The sequence below is a fragment of the Glycine soja genome, chromosome 15 (assembly GCF_004193775.1).
Source record: "Glycine soja cultivar W05 chromosome 15, ASM419377v2, whole genome shotgun sequence".
In the NCBI taxonomy this organism is placed as follows: Eukaryota; Viridiplantae; Streptophyta; class Magnoliopsida; order Fabales; family Fabaceae; genus Glycine; species Glycine soja.
Genome location: NC_041016.1, coordinates 7,211,738 through 7,238,152, shown reverse-complemented (window position 1 = coordinate 7,238,152; position 26,415 = coordinate 7,211,738). Strand labels below are relative to the sequence as shown.

The window sequence follows — 26,415 nt, the reverse complement described above, 5'->3', positions numbered from 1 at the left end:
TAAGGAGTGATCCAACTTTATAGTTTATTGTGTATCTACTTTTTAAGTGTATAAGACCATATAATCTAGAATTTGGTATCTTTGAAGCATAATTATGCTTGTCCAAAAGCTAGTTAGTAAGGATTAGTGTAGTTAGAGGGTGGAACCAAGCTAGTTGAGTGTGTTATGCTTAGCTTGGTAGGAGAGAGATAAGGTGGATGAGAAAAGAAATAGAGTGAAAATTGTGTGGATCCACATCTTCTATTATTTTTTTAAAAAATTTCATTTTATTTCTATATTTTTTTATTTATTTTTAGCATCTCTACCAAACAGAGAGTGATGGTGGAACAACCAATGGGTTGTGTTATCGAACCTAAATAGGCTTTGGTAAGAATATTGGTATTAAGAAGCTTATGAATGCTTATAAGAAAGAATAGTTGTGTAATATAATTAAGTTGATTACAATGCAAAAACTCTGTTGAAGTTGGAACTTAATTCAAGTGATTTGTACATCAACCATTGTATAAACATTTTGTGTTGTAATATCTTATCCTACAATTTACATTTTTTTTCACTTACGTTGTTATTTTATATTTTTCTGAACTGATGTCTACTTCTGGACATACCTTTTAAAGCAAAATATTGGTTTTATCATCCAAATAAGTTTTATGTCAGTAAACAATCATCTATGTAATTTTTTGTTAAAAAAATTGTCTAAAATTAACATTTTAAAACATTACTTTTTTTTTTCTTTCGAATAAACCTTTAAAAGCATTATCACAAATTTATGATTAGAGAAACATGCTTGTGAAATGTGTTACTCATGGTACAAGTAATATTTTTTTAAAAGGCTACTTTTTATTTTTTTTATATTTTCTTTTATTTTTATTTAATTTTCTGATTGTTCTTTTTAAATTAAATAAATTATAATTTTATTATTTTTTAATAATTAATTTGATAAAAAATTTATAATTTAATAGATTATCTTTTCAGTTTCGAGTTATCAACTAATTTTTCAATTTTTAACTATTAGTTTTATCAATCTCAGTATAAATATATGATAGGAATACATTTATCCTTAATTTTTTTAAGTAGACATATTTAATTTTTATAAAAATATTTAATAGTTTTTTAAATATAAATTTTTGTTACTTTGTTTAGAGTAATACCATTTTATAAAAAAATTATTAGAAAAATGATTTTTTTTTTACCTCAAAGTCATCTTCACTCAATTAAAGAAAACTACATATTAATGATTAAAATTTATCCAAATTTTAATTCAAAATTTCAATCAAAGACAATAGAATGAAGAAAAAAAATTAAAATGAAAAAAAGAGAGTTGTGTTTAGGTTGTGGTTTGTGTGTATCCTATGTGCCATTTGAAGCATGTAAGCTTCTTGCAAGCGGAGCTTTAGCTTGGGTTGGTTCGGGTGTGTGTTCTGTTACCCTTTCCTTTCCTCTTGAGTTGGGTTCGGGTGACAACACAAACACAAACACAAACACAAACACCATGGTGTGTTGATCAGTCTCTTTTCTCTCTCTTTCCATTTGATGTCTCTCCCCACCAAACGGTCGGGCACCGCTGGTTCCTCCCCGTCGCCGCCACCCCCTATGAAAAAGGCCAAGTCCCTCCTCCTCCACTCCTCCTCCTCCTCCGACGCCGTTCTGGACCCTTCCTCCATGCCTCTCGACGACGATCTCCCCAATGCCCGCGCCGCCAATCTCGCCCGCAAGAAAGCCACCCCGCCCCAACCCGCCAAGAAGCTCCTCATCAAGCTCCACAAAGGTCCGCTCTTCCTATTCAACTAACCCTTCCCCCTCTTTAAAAGAGCGTTTTTCTTTCTCTCTCTCCGATTCGCCAATATCCCTTCCTTTCCTCTTCTTCAATTCTTCGTTCTTGCTGCTTAAATTAGGTTTTAGCATTTCAATTCCTTTTATTGATCTGTAATTAATTTGTTCCCAAACTGCTTCGCATGATTCTTCGTCTCCATTTCTTTTCTGCATCGAATTGAGCTTCCTTTCTAGCTTATTATTGTTATTTCTGGAGTCTAGAGTGCCAAAAATTAGTAACCTAAGTGAGTTTCAGTTTCGAACCCCAAGCGGAGCTAAAAGCAGTTCCTATAGGCTTTGCTTGGATGAGCTTCTCAATGAACACTAATAGGAGAAGAAAATAGGAAAACGAGGATGAATTGAGCTTTTTCTGTATGCTAAAATTAAGTTATGTACTTCAGCTTTTGGAGAATTTAGATACGACAGCTTTTATGAATTCTGTATGTATTTTGTATTTTCCTTGGCAAATTCTGTTTTGTAGATGCTACTGAGTGTGAGTCTTGTGAACCTTTCGGTTGTGGAAAGCTCTGTTATTATGAGAAATGATGTCCTTCTGGTTTTGAGCTTATTTGTTGTTGGCATGATAGCATATTGGCATTTCCAAGATAATGACTATAGGTTGGGTTACAAACTTACAGTTAGCTCTTTTATATACGATCTTATTTAATTTTGAGAGATCCTTTATCACTTCCCTCTCTAGATTCTGTGTCTGAAACTTTAAGTGCCTTATGTGTGTCTTATTTTTATGTTGAATGTGCCTGTTAAACATGGCTGTACTGTGAGTTTGTTTTCCTTATTTAGCATATATTTCTAGCTTCATTCTTTTTTGTTGAAAATCCATGGACAATTTGACATGGAAGTATATATAATCAATATCTGTTTTTCTTTTGTAGCTAAACCAACATTGCCCACAAATTTTGAGGAGGATACATGGGCAAAACTAAAGTCTGCCATTCGTGCTATATTTTTGAAGCAACCTAACTCTTGTGATTTGGAGAAGCTTTATCAGGTAACCATAGAAATCCTCTAATTATTACTATTTTTCTATCATGGTTGATTTAACCCTGTGAATATTTATCTTGCACTAACTTATTGGCATTTCATGGTGAACTCATAATCTCCATAGGCTGTGAATGATCTCTGCCTTTATAAAATGGGTGGAAATCTTTATCAACGAATTGAAAAGGAGTGTGAAGCACATATATCTGCAGCACTGCAGTCTTTGGTTGGCCAAAGCCCGGATTTGGTTGTTTTTCTGTCTCTAGTTGAGAGATGTTGGCAGGATCTTTGTGACCAAATGTTGATGATCCGTGGTATAGCCTTGTTTCTGGATAGGACATATGTGAAGCAAACTGCAAATGTCCGGTCATTATGGGACATGGGCTTACAACTTTTCCGCAAACATCTTTCATTGTCTCCGGAAGTAGAACACAAAACTGTTACAGGTCTTCTACGAATGATTGAAAGTGAAAGGTAAGTCCATTGTTTGCAATTCAATTTTGTACCTTTATATGCATGCAGCTTGTTGTTTAAATGTTCCACACTTCCATCCATGGGATCGGGGGGAGAGGGGGGGGGGGTGTTGTTGGCTCTTCTCTTTGCTTTCATTTTAGTTTTTTATGTTTGTGCCTCCATTTCTTTTCAAATTTTATTTTTGTATTTAGTGAAATGAATACACTTGCCATTAGTGATCGTGATAACTGATAATATCATTCTCCATACTAAAATTACAAAATTCATTTCTATTCAAGTTCAGGAATAAACACATTCCCCTTCCTTTATATTTCTTCAGATTTTCAAAGTTAATTAACGAGGAAGAATATTAATCAGGCATGTTTTGCTTGTGGGACTAGCTATTCAAATCTGCATCTAGTTCCAGGGAGTGGCCGTTTAAATTTTAGGTTAACAAAATGTACTAGGATGGCCACTCTTAATGCTTTTTATTCCCAAAAGCGGGGAATAATCACTTGCACATGAAAGGGTAGGATTGGAGAGGTATAGATGGGTTAGAATGGGATTCTTGTTATGGATGAGTTTTTATATATCAATTTATCACATTAGACATTTAAGGCTGACCAAAAATTTTGTACTGGTCTATGTAATCACTTCAACAGGGCATCTTATCAGATTATGTTGGAATGTCAACTGTTATTTATTTCCTTTTTCATATCTACTATTGCAACTTTTGCATGTGGAATATGCAAACGCTTGGGTTTTTGTTAACATCTTTGATCTTTTACATCCATTGCATAAAATATAAGGCTTCATTTTCTGATTGCAATTATAGTTTCTCTCTCAGTATAGGAAAATTAGCTGGCAGATCCATCTGTGTTGTGCCTTAGATTTTTCACTTATATGTCTTGCTTTTCAGAAAAGGTGAAGCAGTGGATAGAACTCTTCTAAACCATCTTTTGAAGATGTTTACTGCTCTGGGAATTTATGCAGAAAGCTTTGAGAAGCCATTCCTTGAATGCACATCTGAATTTTATGCTGCTGAAGGCGTGAAATACATGCAGCAATCAGATGTTCCAGATTACTTGAAGCATGTGGAGGTGTTTTCTTTTCCTTAACCCATTGTATTTTATCATATTGGCTTCAGTTATTTTGGTGATTCTTTAATAAATGGATTGTGTCATTCAATTTCAGTTTTATCTGACACTCTGACTGTAAAAGTTATCTTTGTCTATCCTTCCCTTGTCCACATTGTATACTTACTGCAGGGATTTTTTGGGTACTCATTTCTGCAGATAAGATTGCAAGAAGAACATGAAAGATGTTTGATCTACTTGGATGCAAGTACTAGGAAGCCATTGATAGCAACGGCAGAAAAGCAACTTCTTGAACGTCATATACCTGCCATTCTTGATAAGGTTTTGATCACTTCTGGATTTTGATCTGGTAATTTCTGTTTTTTTCCCCATTGCTTCAATATTATTTCTTGTGTTATAATAGGGCTTCGCAATGCTTATGGATGGGAATCGTATTGAAGACCTCCAGAGAATGTACTTACTCTTTTCAAGGGTCAATGCCCTCGAGTCACTGAGGCTGGCCATTAGTTCATACATCAGGAGAACTGGTCAGGGCATTGTTTTGGATGAGGAGAAAGATAAAGATATGGTTTCATCCCTCTTGGAATTTAAGGCTTCTCTTGACACAACATGGGAAGAAAGCTTTTCCAAGAATGAAGCATTCTGTAACACCATTAAAGATTCATTTGAGCATCTCATCAATCTTCGTCAGGTACTTCCCATTTTTTGTTGGTTAGTTTTGATACTGAAATTTAATAAATTTCTCAAGATAGAAAGCTCCAACCAATCTTCTGGAAATATCTCAACCTAATATTAACTTAAACAAAAATTCTTATCTGCTATATGATTATGTATAGTTATTGGCAATCCTAATTGTGCAAACATAACGACTGTAAAAGATAATTAAGTTTACTTGATTTTTCTGTTTTTTTTTTTTAAATTATTCGAAGCTAAATTATGTTAGTTCTTGTTCCAACTTCCAAGTTTCTAGCTAAATGACCTCAACAACAGAATCCGTGTCTCTGAGGTAGTAATTTTATAAGGAAGGCCAATAATTTATCCTCTACCTAAATATACCTTCTATAGCCTTGTAAAACTGGAATCTGATGATGATATATGTCATTGCTGCAAAGATCAATAAAGCTAATTAATATCCTTTTCTGGCCATTGAATTCCTTTCCTTGTTGTCTACATGTTACGGCAGTGTAGCAGCCACCTTAAAAAAAATTTAATTAAAATATACATTAATGGAAAGAGAGCATGTACATCAGTGCTGAGGACAAATCCTAAAAAAGAGAAAATCTTAGAAAAAGTAGAGCTGTTTAGCAGTGGAGGATGTTAAATTCTCCAAAAAGAGAAAAGATTAAGACAATATGTTTGAAGAAAATATAAGGCATTCCAATTTCTTTGCTCGTTAGCAATAGAATTTTATATTTCTCTTGAGGCTAGCCTTTATAAATTCTCCACGTGTGTCATTCCTCATTTGCATCACTACTCAACATTAGGATTGTGTTTATTTGCCATCAGGAAATACTTTTTATGTGATAATACTGAGTATTCTTAATTCCCATCTCTTATCCATTGGGTTTTGGCTTTCTGATGCCATGGTAATACTTCTTGATTCATTGGTCTTCTATACAAATCTCATACAAGATAGGGTGGTGGTCTGAGAACATTACTGTGGGAAGAAACTTGAGAACATATCCATACTCTAAATTTGTTGAAGCTCTGTATAGTCTTCCATAAAATCTTTCCAAATCTTGAGCAGGGGTGGGGATCCGTGTATCTGTCTGGTCTGGTCTGGTCCCCACCACCCCTAAGCCCACAGTTCTATATGCTTTCCCTGAACGATTAACTTCTTTCTACAGATATTATTCCTCAGCTATATCATTTAGGTATCGTGCCGTCATCCAAGCCTCCCTCATTTCTTCTAAGAGATTCTTCAGCCTTTCCTAGAGACCTTTCTTCAACTCTGCCCTGGGATTCGTGTATATGAGTGTGAATTACCCCCTAATCTCATTCCCATACATGAGTTACAGATGAATGAATTGAAAGTCCTCTACTACTTCCACATCCACCTTATGTGACTTCCAGGCTAAAAAGATTCCACCCAAAAAGAAAAGTCTCCTGCAGCAATAAGGGGAAAAAATCCTTTAAAATATGTCATTCCTCTCCAACCAAATGCAACAGCATTGCCATCAATTGCGCATTGCTATAAAAACCGTCCTTTTCTTGCCAAAGCCTTTCAAGTTTAACATAAGAAATTACTCAAGTGGAGGGTACATACCCACTGTTTGGTAATAATCCCAAACCAGGTGATAGAATTCCACAATAACACTGATTTTATTCAGTAAATACTGCGCCAAGGCTCATCCAGAGCATAAAGCTCCTGCAGAATGTCTTACATTACAAGAGACTTCCAGCCCTAAATTTCAAAATACTACGCACTAAATCTGATTCCCTACTTGTTCCTGTAAAACATCCTAAAAATCCTAACAATAATTGCCTTGCATTAGTTATTGCACTATACATTCTGAAAATACTATCAGGATAACTGCCATACTTCTAACAATAACTGCTTCATGCATGGCAGTTGTTGCACTCTGCCCACATCTCCTGGAGTGAACTCTCCAAATGGGTGGTTTGTTTGGACTTGGATTCTTTGCTAGTGTTTCATTTTCTGCCATGTCTGGGCCTTGGTATCCATCATTGCCTCCTGGTATAAATGCTTCCTTGTCCCCAAGGCTGAGTAGGAAACTGGCGTTGCAAGGTGAGCTCATCCTCCCCTGTAGCATCTTCAATTGCTCGTTCACCACCCCCATGCGGATGGTCCAAGGGGTTCAGAACTACTCCTCTTACTACAGGACACTTACCTAGCCAACATTTAGATCCGGCTCTACCTAAATTTTTCTGGTTTACTCCAACATTTCTCACTTGTCCGACTGTTGCCAAGCAGTTTTTGGATATCAAACGGACCTCCCCAGAAGGTAATTTTAATGTTTGCCTTTCCACAAACCAAAAAATTGGTTGACCTGTTGTCCAGCTATCCTGACTTCCCTCCTGTCTAAAACCTGTTTGGGTTATACTATATCTTCTTGCTGTAATTCATCAACTCTGGATTTTTTCATATTTCTTCATAAATGTCTCTTCCTTGCAACTTTGTTGAGGCAGAAATGATGAACTGTAGATCCGCTTCTTCTTGTACTTCTGATAATGCATATGCTGCACTATTATGTTTCCTTGACTTGTAATCAATATCTCAGTGAAAACCTAATAACTTAGCCATCCAACATTGTTTGTCAGCAGTGGTAATCTTCTGTTCCCGCAAATGTTTTAAGCTTTTTTGATCTGTGTGAACAACAAATCCTCTTCCCCAAAAAATAATGTCTCCAATGATGGATGGCCAAAACCAAGGTTGTCAAACTCAAGAGTTTATCTAAACTTGTGGAGCCTTTGTAAACTAAATTTGTAAGAGTTCACCTGATATTAAAAAGCCAATATGCAATAGAAATTATATATTATATCATGATTTATAATACCATACACATATAGCACATCATAGTTTATATCACAATTAAATACAGAGATTCTTTTCCCAAAGAAAGAGATTATATCAATATCTTCAACTCATTTAAAACCCAATTATGTCATACACACAAAAATGTGAATGGAGGAGAATGGTCTCACATGAGTTTGTGGAATTGAGCTTTGAATAGGAGAATTCATTGAATGGGTTTGTGGAATTGAGTTTGGAACAAAGGCTTTGAACAAATGAGCCCTAATGCTTCTGGGAGAATGAAGCTTTGTGGAATCTATTAGAAAACGTTCAAACTTGGAACAGTGCCTTCAAACAAATGCAATGCCGATGAGATCTGAGAGTGTTTGAACTTTATTGAGTAACCTTCAAAAGCGAACAGAGAGTGAGAGAATCAAGCGAACAAAGATAACGGTGCCTTCAAATTGAGACCTAACATGAGTTTTAATCGTGTATCAAAACGGCTAAAAAAAGCTTGTCATTTTGGTCTGAAATGGGGCATAGGGTGGAATTGCATAATTGGTCTTTGACTTGCGAGCTTGAGCGATTCTGTGCAACTCTACTTGAGTTTGATTGAGTTTACCAGCAAAAGGAATCTGGAAGCATGTTAAATCGATTTGGGGGTTTGGGATTGTAAACTGATCAAATGAGTTTGAGTTGGAGCTCAAGTTTGACAACTTTGGTTAAAACTAAAGCCATCAATTATTTCATAGACAGGTTTATTGAGGTTGGTGCCTGGAATTGCCTCACTGAAAAATGCAAAAGATTGCTTCTGTTGCATTGCATAAGAACAGCTTCTTTTCCTTTGTCGCTTGCATCATATTCTATTTCAAATGGAAGAGTGAAATTTGGATAAGCCAACACCAGTGATGATGAAACAGTCCTTTTAACTTGTCTCTTATACCTAGTGTGTTAAACTTAAAATATCCATTTTGGCCATTCCGATTCTTGTTATTGAATACTTGTGCAAGTTGTTGATTGATCATACTATACTTTGTCCATCAGTGGACTTGTGAAATAGTTGTGATGTGCTTTTCAATCCTTGGGTTAGGTTTTTATTTTTACATGTGATTTGCAATCAACTGACTTCTATTTTTTCCCCCTTGCCAGAACCGGCCTGCAGAGTTGATTGCCAAGTTTTTGGATGAGAAACTTCGTGCAGGTAACAAAGGCACTTCAGAAGAAGAGTTGGAGGGTACACTTGATAAAGTCCTGGTTTTATTCAGGTTCATTCAGGTATGCTTGATGGATGTTTCATTGGTGGAGTAGCTAACAATTACACCTTATTTCCTGTACTTTTTGTTTGTGCTCATGGTGTTATCATGCACTTCTACTGATCTTTATCTTCCATACTGATATTGTCAAGATTACTTGACCTTTTGTTGTTAAAGGGCAAGGATGTGTTTGAGGCATTTTATAAGAAAGATCTTGCAAAAAGACTACTGTTAGGAAAGAGTGCTTCTATTGATGCAGAGAAATCTATGATCTCCAAGGTTAGGGTTTTTCTTTCTCATTTAACTTCAGAAATAATTAATCGATTCTTCACATAAGTTTTAGTAATATTAAAAGTTTTCTTTCATTAATACAGTTGAAGACCGAGTGCGGCAGCCAGTTCACAAACAAACTAGAAGGGATGTTTAAGGTACACATATTTGAATCAAACCTCATCTTTTTTCTAAATCTCTATTTTTGGCTTGGAAGTTCACTGGGAATTTGAACCTGGTTAGAATTTTTTGGTTACATTTAAGATTCAATAGTAAGGTTGAACTTGGATTTTTATTTATAAATTCCTTTTTGGTCATATGAAATTGTTGGTTATAATTATTTCCTTATTATTAGTCCTGATTTTATTATAATCATTAGTTTTCCTAGTTACTATAATTAGAACTGCCTCAGCTAACCTCTTTTGCCTAAATTTTTTTTACTATACTTAGAACTGATGAGGCTTTTCTAGTCATTGTAATTATAAGATCAATTTGGATTTATTATATACTTCTTTTTATCAGATTTATTATTTACTTTTTGATCTAGGCTCATATAAACATTGTACATAGACTTGTGAATATCTGTGGAAAATATTCATTTCATTCAACTGAAATATTATTGCTTAATAAGTTTATTGTAATTCTAAATTGAAAAGGCAACAAACAATATTTGACACACTTTCAAAAAAGTTGAGAAAATTACTCTTCTCGTGATCTGTACTTTTGCATGTGTATAAAATCTATAGCATTGCAATGATATGCATCAATTTAGTGGTTTTCTCCCTATCAATTAAGCATTTATCTTAGATATATCAAATGGCCTATCACTCATTTAAATGTATTTTAAACCAGTGTTATCAATGGCAGATGGCGGAAGACCGAAATTCCGCCATATAAACACACCATTGCGCCTTATGGCAGGTCTTTCTTCACAAATTGCCCATGTCAGTTGGCAAAATATTCGCCATGCCATTCCACCAATGCGGTGCCATGGCCGCTATGTAATAACACTGTTTTAAACTCACTGAAATGGATAAGGATTTGGTATCTTTCTTAGATAAAAAGTCCACTATATTTTGATGCTTGATAGTGTGCTTGGGTTTTATACTACCTTTGGTCTTGTATATAAGAAACAAATGAGAGCATTTTTTTTGGTCCTAATTATAAGAAACGTAGACCTACTTTCAAATGTATTAATTGCTAATTTCCTTTTATACCCTTGATTTATTGTGAAGTCTATTAACAAAACTTTCATTCATTTCCCATGAAAGTGGATGCATTCATTAGGTAAGTCACATAGTCACACCCATTAGTTAAAAAAATCTTGAATTACTAGTTTTTCTTTTTTAATTGGCAAATGTTAGTTTTTTTTAATTACTAGTAATGCCATTAAATATAACTCCCACCTAAACCATTTAATTCTATGGGTACTTTTATTTAGAATAAAATTAAAATTTATGGCATTATTAATTAAAATGATCTAATTTAACTACTTTTAATGCTCTTGATGAATTAAATATTTGTTTCTTATATATAAGACCGGAGGTAGTAGTTTTGTACAACTATGCCGTAATGATGATCTGACAAGCTTTATGAATTATTATAGCTTTTATTTATCTGTTGCTTTTTATAACTACGTTATTTTTTTTTTCCTAATTCAGGACATTGAATTATCAAAAGAAATAAACGAGTCCTTCAAGCAGTCATCCCAGGCTAGGACAAAACTCCCATCAGGGATTGAAATGAGTGTTCATGTCTTGACAACTGGGTAAACCGTGTTTTCCCTTTCTCATTATTGATAATTTTTATGTACTATTTTTTCTTTCCAGTGAATCTAATTGCAATTATTGGATGAGTGCAGGTACTGGCCGACATATCCACCCATGGATGTTAGACTTCCTCATGAATTGAATGTTTACCAGGTTCAGCACAAACCATGAATGCTCTTGTAACTGCAGGTGTCCTTGATACTTGAGTGACTTCCCTGACATGGTCCTTTCCTTTCCATTATTTTTCCTTCAGGATATTTTCAAAGAGTTCTATCTAAGCAAATATAGTGGGAGGCGTCTGATGTGGCAAAATTCATTAGGTCACTGTGTCCTAAAGGCAGAGTTTCCTAAAGGGAAAAAGGAGTTGGCTGTCTCCCTATTTCAGGTTGGCCTGTTATAAACCATTGTTTTTCTTTTAAAATTTTCATTTTTATTGTAGTCTATCTTGTGTTGCACACATGTTTCTGTGATTAATTCTGCATGCCTGATTGTGCTCCAGACTGTTGTTCTTATGTTATTCAATGATGCTGAGAAACTAAGCTTTCAAGATATCAAGGACTCTACTGGTATAGAGGGCAAGGAATTGAGAAGGACTCTGCAATCACTTGCATGTGGAAAAGTTCGTGTCCTACAAAAGGTGTGTTTGTAATCATTTGGAGAATTACCAGTTTATAATTTTTGTTAATTACTATGGTTTCTTTTAATTTTCTAATGTTGATTCCCTTTGTTGAACATGCAACAGTTGCCAAAGGGTAGAGATGTGGAGGATGATGACTCATTTGTTTTTAATGAAGGGTTTACAGCTCCTCTTTATCGTATAAAGGTACAATACCCGATGCTTAGGAGCATTAGGGATCAGATTAAGTGAATCTTAAAATATCATTTGCGTTTTAGTTGCAGTTACCATAGTTTAGCCCTCCTCTAAATAATGATTATGCGATTCTTTTTCCAACTAATTTGATGTTGGGGAGTGTAGGTGAATGCAATTCAGTTGAAGGAGACAGTGGAGGAGAACACAAGCACCACAGAAAGAGTTTTCCAAGACCGTCAGTATCAGGTCAATTTTCTTTTTCCCCAAAGCCCTCCACTTAGCTCAGACTTCTGAGCACTAATGCACAAAGGAATATGATGTGCCTTAAATCTGTTAGAAACTAATATGCTTGGCATCATGCAGGATATTTTCATGAATGGGCCAAGTTTACACTCATAAGTTTTATTTCACTAAATATCTGTGTCATAATAAATTATATCAAAATCCCTATTTGGGACGAACATTAAACTCTCTAGATATATTAATGAGAAAAAATGTTAAAAATGGTTTTTAATTATTATTATTATGTTATTAAAATTCACAAATCGTGATATAAATATAATATTTGATCTTTTGTTTACAAATTTGGTAAATGATAATTTAGATATTCAAAGTTGAATATCTAAGATTGTTGACTGTAACCAAACAAAGGAAGATGCCTTTTGGTTGGGCCTCTTATTATAGGCAATTAATATTTATCCCATATATAAAGGTATCCAAGATACTTAGGTGTTTTGAGTGTCTATGTACTAAACATACTGTGACATATTATTCTTATTGGCACGGTTTGCAGGTTGATGCTGCTATTGTGAGGATAATGAAGACTAGGAAAGTGCTTAGTCACACGCTTCTTATTACTGAACTCTTCCAACAGGTGACATTATTACCTTTCGGTTCTTTAATTCAAATGGAGTCTGTGTGAACACCCAAGTGGTTTCATAAAGCTACTTTATGGAATGATTACCGATAATGTTCTAAAATACGTTATGCTTCCTTATGTTGTGTACAATACAAGTGATCTCTTTTGATACAGACTGTTTTCTCTCTGATTGATAAGTTAATACTAATTTAAGGAAGTGAATTTTTTTGTGTGAACAGCTCAAATTTCCAATAAAACCAGCTGACTTGAAGAAAAGGATCGAAAGCCTGATTGACAGGGAGTATCTGGAGAGAGACAAGAACAACCCTCAAATATACAATTACCTGGCATAGTTTATTTTCTTAAATGATGTGGGTAAAGCTCGATGTTTAATCCTTTGTCATATATGTACAGTAACAACGGATTCTCCCCACTCCCCTTTATTTTTTTCTTTTCCTTTCATTTATGGACCGTTGTACTGTAATTGTAAAGCATATTCTCCCCCTTGAATTTCTTTTCATTTAGTTGAGAATTCAAAATTGTTCCCAAAAATGATCGAGAAATTAAAAAGGAATTGGTGATTAACAAGGTAGGTTTCTTCTCAAGGACTCAGGTCATAGTTTTTCCCCGTTGCCTAATTTTTAATGTTCCTCTACACGTAAAATACTTAGAGAACACCGGTTAGTTTATTCTTTGCTCCAGAAGTATAAGAAATTGTTTTATATGTTCATGTTTTTCTATGTGAATTGATAAAAAATAAATTAAAAAGTTAATACTGAGAATATTTTTCAAAACTATACCAGATATTTTCTTCTCTAAATTTCAGTGGAGGATTCCTATCCCTCTCTGAAGAGTATTTTGAAGTTATATTTTTTTTTCTCATTGTCACGACATTTCATGTATTGTCTAATTTTATTTTTTAAGATACTATAACTTAATTTGAAATTTTAGATGTTCGCATACTACTGATTTGAAGATATCTTTTTTTAAAAAAAAAAAAAGAACTATATTTGAAATTATTGAAATTCTAATTAATTGTATTTTGAATTTTAATACATTACATCAATAAAGATTATATGTTTTAATTCAAGTTAATTTATTTTCATATTTTTCTTCTCAACTTTAAAACTTTCATTTAATAACTATAGATTTAAAGTTATTTTGTGTTTTTTCAGTTGAACAATAAAGACTAGAGATTTTGAAAAAGAAAAAAAAAACTAAATATCATCGACTTTAACAATCTGAGTATCATATTGGATCATCTGTTATCTCTATCTATGGAGTTATTGGTGGAGATAAAGGGTCAGTTGAGTGCGAGTTAAGGGATTCTCGGCGTGAAGCCAACAATGTTAAGATGCTCCATACACTGATTCTATGACCATTTTGTTTGTTAGAGCTTACTGTTTCTTGTTTCTCACCAACCAACCCAACAAAAAAGAGCATTATTTTCAATTCCCACCAATTGATCCAATACTAATCCCTTTTAACAAATATAAGTAATTATACATTCACAATGATGAAGAAAACATTACGATCCCCAATGACTGAGGTAAATTACAATCTCCATTCATACAATAACAAGTCTCCACACATTTTAGATCCTAATTTCGCCACCAAAAACGAGCAAATGCACACATAAAAAAAAAATAGCCTTTTGATTTAGACATCGAATAGAATACCAGGCGGAAACATGAGAAGAAGGGACATCGATTCTCAAACGGCTTTGACGGCGGCGGAGGAAGCTGCTGTGGGGGCGGGGTTGAGTGGGGCGCGGATGGCGGTGGCGTCGTCGTCGTCGGGATCGTAATCTGGATTGAGATTCCGATCGATGGCTTGGCGAGCCTGTTGAAGACAGGGTTTACATGCAATCTCTATTGTGATCCAACCTAGAAGAACTCCCACCACTGCTATCACCGCGCTCGTTATCGCACCCATTTCACCTTTCAATCTCAAACTTGTTATCACTGTTACACACTCACGATGATGAATTCAATCAATGAATGTCTCATGCTAAAGTAAGCCATTGTCTTCTTTTCTTGGTTCCGATTGGGCCACTATCTGGGCCCAAGGACAGACAACATATTGACTATTGCTTCCTGCACTCCCTTTTTGCCTTTCAGAATAGCCAATCCCAGTTGTAAAATGTAAAATTACATTTCGGAATACACACTCTTTTTGGCTTCCGGAAGGTCAAAAATATATTCTGAAAAGAGTGCAGGAAACATCATCCCAACATACTAGTCTCACTTTTCTATTTACACTCAGCTTTTTCTTTTACATTTTACAAAACAGTTTTTAGAATTTCAAAAATAAGACTTTAATTTTTATATGCTCCGAAATCAGAAATTTGAGATACATATACACTGCCAACCAATTAAAAATCACGATACATACAGCGTGGGTGAAGAGTAGAAAAGGAGGGTTGGTGCGAATAGAATTACCCAACTTGGTGTTGAGCATAGACCTAAATGATGCGTTACATTGGAAATCCTATTTCTTCTTTGTTTTCAATTGAAAAATAATATTTCACCAAAAAAAAAGAATGGAATGAAACAAATATCCAAATAACTATGTTTTTTCGTGGAATATGTAGAAACTAGAAAGTGGTTGATTATCAGTTCCTTTTTTAAAGTGTACTCCTAGCCGAGATAAATTGTTCAATATTTATTAACATCATTGTATTTAACGGATTAAACATTTATTGTTGATTAAACCATGTAAAAAAAGAGAGTATATAATCAGACTCTCATTTTCTATTTGATCAACCTAATGCGCCCTTAGTTTTACATTCATTGATTTGCAAGCCCTTGACATAGCTGGGGTTGGACCAATCTTGCGTTTTGCTTTATATTATTATAACTCAATTAGTTCATAATGTAAATAAATCAGAACCGTTCCATTTTTATCTAAATTCTAAAGGTTCTGATATATGATTGTACTGACTTTACAAATATTTGATTAAACCAAATCTGAGTTCTATAGTTCACCCCTGGTCATTCACCATGAAGTGGACAAACTTGAATGAAAATAATCCAAAATAGCTTACGAGTAAATATTTCATAAATTAACAATGTAAATATTTTTTAGACTATCATTCAATTAAAGTTGACATGTAAGTATTTTTTAGACTATCATTCAATTAAAGTTGACATGTAAGTTAATATGTATGATAGAGTTTATTAACCGATACCTGTTATAATTTCTCATTGACAATGTAAAAAATTTAATGCAGAGTTTTTGGGGCACATGCTCCTCCTCACTATCTTAGGAATCTCATACAAGATTGCCAATGCCCTATATCGCATATCTATAGAGAGGCCAACCGGAGTGTTGATCATATTTCGAATATGGCCACCTTGCTCTCATTGGTTTTACTTTATTGTTCCATTTTTCTCTCATGTTGAGATTGATTCTTGATGTGGATGCCAGAAGCTCCTCTTTATCTCGCCTTCTGGCGCGGTAATTTCTCTTTTCCATACCCCTCAATCAAAAAAAGAAAAAACGCATCTCACCCAAAAGTTTAAGATAAACAAAGTAAAATCTCCAATACGGGGGATCCAATTGCGCAAACTGTTTAGTGGCTCCAATAGAAGATATTTTCATTCTTCAACCTATGAAGACCCCCCCCAAAAAAAAAACTTCAAATATCAAAACAATAAAAGTAAAAAATCTTCAAGCAATGAACTTCAGCACGTGGAACATATTATTATAATTACATGACAAGAATCGCATCATGCATATAAAAAATAAATAAAAATCGTGCCCTTTAATTTAATCATTCGCCCCAACTTAAAAAGCTGCAGCATTCACGTTCACCACTACTCTATATATGTATCCATCATAAAAAGCAAGTACCTCTCCTTTTTTCTCATATGCCCTTAAATGCACAGAAGAACGTTCTCATGTGTAGCGTCAAGAATTTGCCCACCTAATTCATATTAAGCTTGGCGTGCACTCACCTGCATTCACCCTTTGGTCAACTTGCATTGACTTGCTCTTATGCACTTAGAGGTGCACCACTCCTCCCACTTGCACATCAACTATATCAACTCCAAAATCAAAAGTCATAATATCACTCAATTGACAGTGACTGCCATCAAAAGAAACGAGGTGATAAAGGTAGAGCCTTTGTGCCTTTAGAATAGAGGATCAATATGGAAACAAACAACTACAATTTCAAAAAGAGACAGATTGTGGAAACCCCAAATCCAATGCACATATACAAGGATGGAATAAAAACCAAAATTCACTTGAAAGTGGCATATACATGTCTAGATAAAACTGAAAATTGTCAACAATGTCTAAGTTAACTGAACAATAATAAAGAATAGGAATAACAGATGAAACTCTTTATAGTGTGTTAGTAAATCGGCTGCTGCATACAGAGTATAATATAACCCCACAATCTACTCTACCAGCCCCACAAATAGTTTTAGCCGACATATGTAAAGATGTTAATACATATTCTCTATCATACCATTGTCTTTAAGTTAGACCAACAATTTGGTCTTGGATTTTTAATTACGTAATATTACCAAATTAAAGAACAAATTTTTTTAACATTTCATTCTGGTACCATACAACACGATGGAATTCCAGCCTCAGGACCCATATCAATGAAAAAGGCCTTATACAAACAAGTACTATCCTGCTTATATCCTTTGAAAGATTGCATGTGATATGGTTTTAGAAACAAATACAAGTGTAATTTCTGACAATGGAATTAAGTCATAGAGATATTCATCAAGGACAAAATATCGATGTAATTATTGATGTACAACTAACACTGCCCAAGCAACCACGAGAAGATACTATCACTGATACAATTCAAAAAACTGTTTTGAAGTGTTCCTTCACACAGCTATTACAACTTTTAGATCTCTAATAATTATATTAATTACATTTTATTGATACAACATTCATGAGCATAATATTACAGGATTATGAAAAACTAAGCAAACAGCACCTGAGAGCTTGAAGGAGTCAGATCAGACACACTTTCTGGTGCATCTATTACATGCCATCGAACACTGAAGTTCCATTTTTCCTTACAACTTTCTTTTGGGTTCAGTCTAGTGATATGGCCAACACCAACCACAAGATTTTGACCCACAACATAAATATGACAATCACAAGCATTCACAGCAAAAGGCTTGCGTATTTGCTCGGGCAAAGGAAGCCCTTCTATGGCTTCCCAGGAATCGGTTTCAGGGTCATAGACCTTTAGCTTCATTCTTTCGAGCTCAGAAACAACAAATAAGTGCCCGTAAACAACCACACTCGAACCTGTCCACCCTTCTCTGAGTCCAACAGCCATATTTTCCCAGTTATTAGTTCTTGGATCATAGACCTGGCCTCTTGGAGAGACATAAAAAGGCCACAACCACCCTTCAGTCACCAGAAGTTTCCCATTGAGAACTGCAGCATCATAAGATGCCATATTTGTTCCCATGTTGGCAATAGGGCGCCAACTCCCATTGAGAGGATCCAACACCTCAGCAGAATCAAGCTCATAAAGATCAGTACTATTTCCCCCAGCTACATATATCATCCCATCAATCACTCCACTGGCAAAAAATGACCTGGCAGTGATCATCCTATTCATTACAGTCCACCTATTCTTCTGCATCTCATATTTCAACACCAAGTCAAGAGGGCAATCCACATCAGAGACCATGCCACCACAAACAAACAGTGTGCCGTCGCAGGGGATCGAAACACACCTAAAACCATGAGGGCAAACCTTGTCCTTACAAGGCATTGCAGGGATAGTGTGCCAAGAAAAGTGTGTGAGGTCAAGCACCTGCCACTTGATCTTCCCAGTGCACTTGTGGTAGGCAAAAACAAAAAGCCAAGGATCTTTCAAACCAAATTGCTTCCTATTGGTGAAAAACCTCTCTTTGTTACCAAGTAGCATATGCCACCTCTTGCACACAGCTCTACAAGATGAGTGACTCTGAACCGGAAGCCGGAGAAGACAATTGAGAGCAACATCATCAGGAAGGCCAGGAATTAAGGGTTCTTCTCTGAGAGAAAGCTCTAACTCAGGTGATGGATTTGCCAAAGAAGATTGGATCACAGCTAACCTAAACTTGGGAGATAATGTCATTTGAGGATCTCCTAGCTTGTGTACTGGTGCCTGCTGAGATGAAAATCTAACACGCTGCATCTTTTAAATCTCAAATAAACACCTGAAACCCTTGATAAAACACTAAAACTTTACCTTCTCTAATTTCAAATTTCTAGTTCATGTTCAGGTGGATTGGAACAATATCCCACCAAATAGTAACACCAAAATTTCAATCCGGGGGGGTAAAGAATCTATTCCGAAGTTACTTCAACTGATTCCCTCGTAGATTTTTATGAGAAATAAAAGCAATCCCCCAAATCAAATCCACAATAAAGAGAAGAAGCACTAATTCCTCCTCCACAATGATCTAAAAAGCTGATATAGGATTACAACAGACACAAAATTCCCCTCTTTAAAATCTCCAACTTTATAAAAGTATTTCACACACAACAGATATGGGGGCCTGCTCTGTTCATCAAAAGCCAACACCTTTACCAACTGAGATTCATCAATATTTCAACTTTAGGGAACCCAAAAATCCTTAATTTGCACCAACTTCAAATATCCCTATTCACAGGTCTCCCAAAAACAACAAACACCTCATAAGCAGCAAATAAAAATATCAGCTTTATCTGAAATACCAGTGAAGAAGACCAAAAACTCAAACTAGAGATTACCCTTAAAATATCTGATTAAGATCAAGACAACCCGGAATTTATGAAAGTGGGAAGAAACATTGGAGCCAAACAAACAAAGGCACAAAAAAACAACAAGGAAAAAAAATGAAGTGGACAAAAAACAAAGACTTACAAGAGAGAATCAAGGGAGTGGTAAAGAGGATAGGGAGAAGGAGAAGATGAGATTGAGGGGGCAGAGTTTGCTTTTTGTTAGCACAAGATTAGGGGATAAAGAGAAAAAGGGTGACCCGTTTTTGATGATTGTTTTGATCAAAGAAAGATTTGATTATTGTATGGCAAACATGACGCCAGTAGTGCAGATTCATGCAGACAAAACCACGCGCTTTTGGGGTTTTTGGTTTGACACGCAACAAAAAAAAATGTAAAACATTGCATGGCCGTGGCATCACGCTCTACTGTTTCAGGTTGTACTGTACCACCCTTTTTATTCTATTCATTCATCACTATCATCACTCGGGAAAAGCAAAAAACAGTCATTAATCTCTAATCATCTAAAACTTGAACCGCTTCACGCGTTAATTCAGGGTAATCATGCATCTTATTTATGCCTCTGGTCCAACTTACTCAAACTAAAAAATATATATAAACTTATTATATATAAAATTAATTTCTTTTATGTAAAAATTGGATTGAATAATCTTAAATTGGAAAAAATAGATTATATTCAATTGGTTGCTAAGGAATGAGAATAAATTAATAAATCTTGTTAATTAGTTTTCTTCTAGTTAAGAAATAGTTACAATAATGTTTTTATTAAAAGATATTAGAAATATATTGGTAAAATTAAATACTATACTTTATATTTTTAATTTCTTAACTAATTAGATTTTGCCCAAAACACAAGAATTAAATTATCATAAATTGGAAGGGATAATAATTTATCTCAATATATCAGCTCCTAATGAATTGTGTGAATTTTGTAACATTAAATATTTCACATTTTATTATTTGATTTTTTTTAGATTAAAATATATTTTCGATCTCTAATAAACATCTAAATTTTATATTTATTTTGTGATAAATTTTTTATATTAAATCTCTAATAAAATAATAAATTTATTTTATCCCTAATAAATTTATTATTTTTTCAATCCCTCTTCAATAAACAATACTCTACATACACGAGCCAGTAGCCACCATGCGGTGGGATGCAAGGTCAAACAATTAGGAGAACAAATTTGATAACTGGAGTCCAAAGTAGTGAAATTAAAGTCTTTTTTTTTATAATTGTCGTTAAGAAAAAAAATTATCTTAAAATAAATATTATATTAATATTTTAATATAATATTACTTATTTTTTTACTTATGTTTCTTATAATATTAATAAGAAAATAGTAAAATAAATAAATAAATTACTAATTATTTAAAATTAATTTTATAAAAAAAATTATCTATTCATTTTTTTTCTGATCAGTATAAAATCATATAAAATTATTACTATTTTGGGACGACGGTAGTACTAAAAGAAGAAACTTGAGTGGCCAAGCAAAGACTATAGAATCAAAGGATTTCTTTTTCTTTTTTTTTTTTAAAAAAGAAAGTAACGATGGAAATATTTTATCTCCTTTGCTCTATCGTCTCCACTTCCCTCACCTCTCTTTTTCTATCCCTTGTTCTTACCTTTCACGCGCTACTGCGGCGGCGGAATTCCTCACGCGCCGCTTCTTCCTTCTCCAATATAGAAGCTGAACCCATATCTCTCTACGAAGGCACAGTGTGGCACCAACGTCGCCACCCCGTCAACCATTCCTTCCAATACCGGGTCCGCTACGCGCTCATTGACCTCGACCGTGCACCTCGCGAGCCTCACGACCATCTTTCTACCGATAAAGCTCGCCAAATTACCGATACCAATGGACCCATGTAATTCTTCTTTATTTATAAATTTTTGCCCACTGGGTTCTCTCAGAGCCATGCAAAATTTCACCTTGACGTTTCAATTTTGTTTTCAGCGACTGTTAAGCTTAGAGTTTGTTTGGGTAAACTTAACTGTGTGAACTCTTAAAAGAAGATAATAAGAAAGTAAAATGAATTTAGTTTTTGTTTTCGAATGTTAAAATCAATTTATGCATGTCTGTTGTTGGAGAAGTTTGATAGAAAGCTTCGACAAAAGTTGACTGCGTAAGTTGATTTCAGTTTATAAGAGAAACCCAATTCATTTGTGTTTCTTATTTTCTGTTCTTATAAGTGCTTCTGGATAAATATACGGAGGATGTAAGATGATTTTTTTTGTCTGTTGTGAAGTTTTGACTTGCATTGCTTCATGTTGAACCCAATTCTGCAGTTTGCTCCTGACAATCCCTCCTAGTGTGGGTTATGAACAGAATCCTTTGAGTGTGTATTATTGCTATGCTGTTGAAGGCTCTACTAAATGGTTGAAGAAGTGCATTGCTGAGGTGTGTGGCAACTATGCTCTCTTTTCTTAGTTTCTGTGACTTTTCTAATTTATGCTTCATTCCTCCTGACTAAGTCATTAGTGAGTAATCTTTTCTCACCATCAACTCCATTCAACTTGCTCAAACCAGTTAGAATTGGGCCTATAGTTTATGTGTTCTTCTGTTTGACATTAAGTAATTGATACCACATTAGCAGCTTTCATTTCTTTCTATAAGATTCTCTTTGTTGAATCAGAAATAGTCTTTTTTCTTTGGGGGGTTGGGGGAGAGAGGGGGGCGGATATGTATTTTGAACTTCAGATATTTTGATAAATGAAGAGTGTTCATGTCTTTTTCCAATTCTATTAATAATGTCTCTAAGTAGAATATTAGGAATCTACTGAAACCTTTGTTATCTTACTATCAGATGCAATGTTTTTCACCATTTTTTGCTCTGTGCTGCCAGTACTGCTGATTGTTTTTTCAGGTGACAAATACACCATGGGGTGAAAGAGTATCTTTTCTTTTCAACCCACACTCTGATCTAGTGGCCAAGGCTTTGCATGTCAGTCCTTTTATGGTACGTAAACTATGCCTTTTTCTTTACAGCATTTAGGGATCACGAAATTATGATTCACAAAAACTACTATTTGTTCTATTTTATTGTATTTTATCCAGATTGAAAAAACAACAGTTACTTCCTCTGTTCCACTCTACCCTTGTAATTTTCTTTTCTTCCTCTTCTGGTTCTTGAGAATTGGTTTACACTGTTCTGCAACTTCCATTTGGTGTTCATCTTCCGGAACTTAACATTGAGTCTATTTGCACTGATATATAGATAACAAGAGATAAGTTTTCTCTTTCTTTGTGTTTATAGAAATGGTAGGGAAAAAACTATATTTTTGAAGAAATAACATGGAATATTATATTTTGACATAGCACTGCAAGTAGTTAACCAATGTTTGATCAGTTGGCAAGCTTGCTTGCTTGTTTGTTTTTGGACTCCTTGTGCTCTCCTATTTGTGTGCCCAAAGTAGCTTGAAATGATGTTGCCTGTTGAGGTCTGGGAAGTTCCAGAAAAGGATTGAGTTATATGGCAGTTTGCTGTATACTATCATTTAGATGGTTTGGTTGCCATGTAATTGCCATATATTTAAGAGGAAACATCTCAGACTTGCTACGGGATAAACTTCACAAGGTTTCAACATCTCTTACATTTTCTCTCTTTCAACTGGATGTAAATAAAATACTGTCATACTCAGAATACAGTGAGTAAATATAGCATTTTTCACTATGTTAGGGGAATGAAACTGAAACAAAATGATGGTAATGAAGACTCTGGATTAATAAATGAACATTTCCTATATATACTACAGTGTCTTATAGATATCTTGGTTTGCCTCAGATACTTTTTCTACATGGTTAAATTTAATTTGTTAGATAATCACAATAAGTTTAAATAATTTTTCTGCATTTTATTAATAAGCATGTCCTTGAGCTATGCTAGGATATGCTTGGAAGTTGGAATATCAAAGCAAATGATCCTGGAGAGAATCTTACAATATCAATTTCAGTTCATCATCCCGAGCATGGAAACTATTTTGCTGCTAGTCTGAAAGCCAGAAAGCTGTGCTCATCCCCAGAGTCAGATCATGCAGTTTTCTTTTGGTTGATGCCTCATAAAGTTGCAGTATGGATATATTGGCAAGTAAGTTTCTTTTGTGCTATACTTTCCTCTTACTGTGTTTTTATTGTTTAGTGAAAATGTTGTCAGACTATGATAAGTTTTCTTTGGCAAGCAATTTAAGAGGTTTGAACTTTACATCACTGGAATTTGAAATGTGATTGGAGCTGAAATTTACTGAGACCAGCTCCTTACACTCAGAGGTAGCCCTCTGTACTGAACAAAAATGGGGATTAGGGACTAAACTATTGACCATGACATTATAGGGACTACTACCATTTCAAGCTCAAGTATGAACTTTTCCAAAAGCTTAAGCTAGTACTTGAAGGTTTATTAATGTTCTTTTATATCTAACAGTTTCATATTTCAACCTGAATTAAAATCTGATATATTTTTACTTTTGATAGATAAAAACATGTACATTATAGAAAAGCTATGAAATTGATTGAAATTGATATTTTTAAAATATATATATATATATATAATAATTGTGTACTCCTTTGGATTTGAATAATGATTGCTTTGACATACAAAAGTAGGGTTATCCTGCAAATAGTTTTTAACTTAAATTTGGCTGTGTGCACGGTTCTTGGAAACAGAACTTATAGATAAATGTTAATAATATACTTTTTGACATTCTCTAACAGGATGAACTTATGTGGGTTTCATTTGGTAAGGAATAAATTGATGCCGTTAGCAGGAAAGCATATGACTTTCAATCTTCTCTAGTCAGTTATATGCATTAAATTAATATCTTCATTGATGCATAGGAGTACATGATAGACATACAGTGTAAGGAAAATACTATTGCACTCATTCTATTCTTCCAAACTAATGAGCTATCCCAATTCCTAACATGCTATGGATTGGTATTTTGTCTATTAGTTATAGTAACTAGGGAGTTTTGATTCTGCAGCTGCCATATATTCTGGTGGGTTGGGGGCAGCTGGAATGGTATCAACTACATAATGATGCTCTCAGATTCCTCATTCAGGCTTTTTAGGTGAACACTAAATATTTTTTCAGTGGCTCAGATTGGTGGCACCTGATGGTGTGACATCATCATTTTCTTCCAGGATAACAGTAAACTTGAAAAAAATAATTGCTTGAGATTGGGATACTAGAATACCAGTTTTGGCTGCAAGTCATAATCAATTTTTGCATTTGAATTGTGAAATGCATCCTATCTTTACTTCCTTCAAAACCAAATGATTCCGTATATATATGCTAAAAAGCGATTAGTTTGGTGGGGATATAAGTTATAACTGAATCATTTGCTTGCTTTATTTAAATAACCTTTTGAACACCATCAATCTGTTTAGGAATTGATTTATGATTGTACTGTGCAATATATTTATCTTCCTCAATCTTGTTTTCTGCAGGCTATAAAACTCTGGTGGAAAAACGTGCGTTTTGTCCAACACCCTAGATATAACATTCCCTCATATAAGGATGAAGCTTTGATGCGGGACAATAAACTGCAGTGTTGTGGTTGTTTAGCTGAAGCAAGTCCCCAAAACCGGTGGTTTAGATGGAGAGATGCCAAGTGGCCATGGTCATAGAAACATGTTAAGGTTACTAGTTGCGGCCTTTGAAAATTGAAACATTTTACGATTACCTTTATTTCTTTAGGATTACTCTTTTGTTAATTATAACATGTTGACAATTATTATTACTCATTTTAAAGCTTCATCTCCTTTCCACTTTGAGCTACCGTACGTTTTCATCCTCATTCCCTATCGCCAAAGCCATCATTGCTTTTCCCATCTGTTTGATTTTGGCTTGTTAGAGCTAGGAATGTAGTAAAACAAAATGTAATAAAGTTACCATTTCTTTGTTTTGATATTTTATGATGAAATAGAATCAATTTTTAGTTTTGTTATTTGAAAAATAGATGAAATTATATCAATGATAAAAAAAATTTAGGTTTAAATATGTTTTTTATTTTAAATAAATATTTGATTTGTGTTTATTTCCTAATGAAACAACATTTTTGTTTTTTGGTCATTGGTATTTTATTTTAGTTCATAATAAATTAACGAATTTTATTTTTACCTAATAAATTAATAAATTTTATTTGAGTTTTGACTAATAACAAATGAAAAAAAATTATTAGAAAATAAATATAAAATTTGTTAATTTGTCAAGGATTAAACATAAGTCAAACAAAATTGTTGTTATATAAGAGATTGTTGTTATATAAGAGATGAAAAAGTATATTTAAGTTTTTTTTTATATTAGCCATTTTCTAAAGACTGAGAATGTTTGATATTAATGAAAGTTAAAAATCGTTGGTAATGATGGAAAGTCATTATTAATTAATAATTGCTCAAATTTTGTTGAAAATAAATTTCTGATAGTCATTATTTATAGCCTTTTTTAAAAATATTTTAAAATAATTATTAACTGTAACTGTAAATAATTTTTTAACTTATCTAATATTTCAACTGCCAAAGATTATTTGCATCGTAAGAATTTTTATCGTAGTTAGAAGCTAGTTGTATAGGTTTATTATTTATAACATTCTTGCCTATATAAATGCAAACACAAGTAAAGAAAGCTATTCCTTCTCATCCTCTTTTTATTCTCTACAAACGGCAAATTCGAGTGCTTACGGTTAGGGATAGTAATAAGAGAAGACTTTACAAATACACATTCTAGGATTGCGATAATTGCTGGTTAGTGATAAAGCGAGATTGATTGAGTTGCTAGGTGCTAACAAATTACCATGACAGATCTTAGCAAACATAATAGAAGCTTGACAATGACAATTATACATATGGAGTGTTTGTA

At 34.1% G+C, this 26,415-nt stretch overlaps 3 protein-coding genes across 5 annotated transcripts; 2 read left to right on the top strand and 1 right to left on the bottom strand.

Moving 5' to 3' along the window:
• Positions 1-1,356: 1,356 nt before the first annotated feature.
• Positions 1,357-13,400, top strand: LOC114387708 (cullin-4-like). Its single transcript, XM_028347912.1, has 17 exons — positions 1,357-1,765; positions 2,703-2,818; positions 2,936-3,282; positions 4,181-4,361; positions 4,557-4,679; positions 4,762-5,049; positions 8,983-9,108; positions 9,264-9,365; positions 9,461-9,514; positions 11,018-11,124; positions 11,218-11,278; positions 11,379-11,510; positions 11,625-11,762; positions 11,868-11,948; positions 12,102-12,182; positions 12,730-12,810; positions 13,035-13,400. Exons 1-17 carry the CDS (start codon positions 1,531-1,533, stop codon positions 13,146-13,148), a joined length of 2,367 nt encoding a protein of 788 aa, XP_028203713.1. The 5' UTR covers positions 1,357-1,530; the 3' UTR covers positions 13,149-13,400.
• A 4,103-nt stretch (positions 13,401-17,503) lies between these two features.
• On the bottom strand, positions 17,504-19,895 carry LOC114387927 (F-box/kelch-repeat protein At1g30090-like). The gene has a single exon (XM_028348204.1). It carries the CDS (start codon positions 18,962-18,964, stop codon positions 17,747-17,749), a length of 1,218 nt encoding a protein of 405 aa, XP_028204005.1. The 5' UTR covers positions 18,965-19,895; the 3' UTR covers positions 17,504-17,746.
• Positions 19,896-21,066: 1,171 nt separating this feature from the next.
• On the top strand, positions 21,067-25,504 carry LOC114386666. Of its 3 annotated transcripts, XR_003661136.1 has the most exons (7): positions 21,067-21,426; positions 21,848-21,959; positions 22,426-22,518; positions 23,446-23,646; positions 24,270-24,414; positions 24,539-24,625; positions 25,005-25,021. XR_003661136.1 is itself a non-coding variant. In XM_028346697.1 (6 exons), the coding sequence occupies exons 1-5, from the start codon at positions 21,110-21,112 to the stop codon at positions 24,623-24,625; spliced, it is 810 nt and encodes a 269-aa protein (XP_028202498.1). In that variant the 5' UTR covers positions 21,069-21,109; the 3' UTR covers positions 25,005-25,146. The 3 variants fall into 3 exon arrangements, 2 of the variants coding, with proteins under 2 accessions (XP_028202498.1, XP_028202497.1); XM_028346697.1 differs by lacking the exon at positions 24,270-24,414 and having other exon boundaries at positions 21,069-21,426; positions 25,005-25,146; XM_028346696.1 differs by lacking the exons at positions 24,270-24,414; positions 24,539-24,625 and having other exon boundaries at positions 21,072-21,426; positions 25,005-25,504.
• Positions 25,505-26,415: the final 911 nt, after the last annotated feature.

Coding starts and splice junctions, on each gene's coding strand:
- LOC114386666 (XM_028346696.1), top strand. CDS start 21,110: ATGGAAATATTTTATCTCCTTTGCTCTATCGTCTCCACTTCCCTCACC. Junction 22,519..23,445: donor TGCATGTCAGTCCTTTTATG/GTACGTAAACTA, acceptor GAGCTATGCTAG/GATATGCTTGGAAGTTGGAA. Junction 23,647..25,004: donor CAGTATGGATATATTGGCAA/GTAAGTTTCTTT, acceptor TGTTTTCTGCAG/GCTATAAAACTCTGGTGGAA.
- LOC114387708 (XM_028347912.1), top strand. CDS start 1,531: ATGTCTCTCCCCACCAAACGGTCGGGCACCGCTGGTTCCTCCCCGTCG. Junction 11,125..11,217: donor GTTCATGTCTTGACAACTGG/GTAAACCGTGTT, acceptor GGATGAGTGCAG/GTACTGGCCGACATATCCAC. Junction 12,183..12,729: donor TCCAAGACCGTCAGTATCAG/GTCAATTTTCTT, acceptor CACGGTTTGCAG/GTTGATGCTGCTATTGTGAG.
- LOC114387927 (XM_028348204.1), bottom strand. CDS start 18,964: ATGCAGCGTGTTAGATTTTCATCTCAGCAGGCACCAGTACACAAGCTA.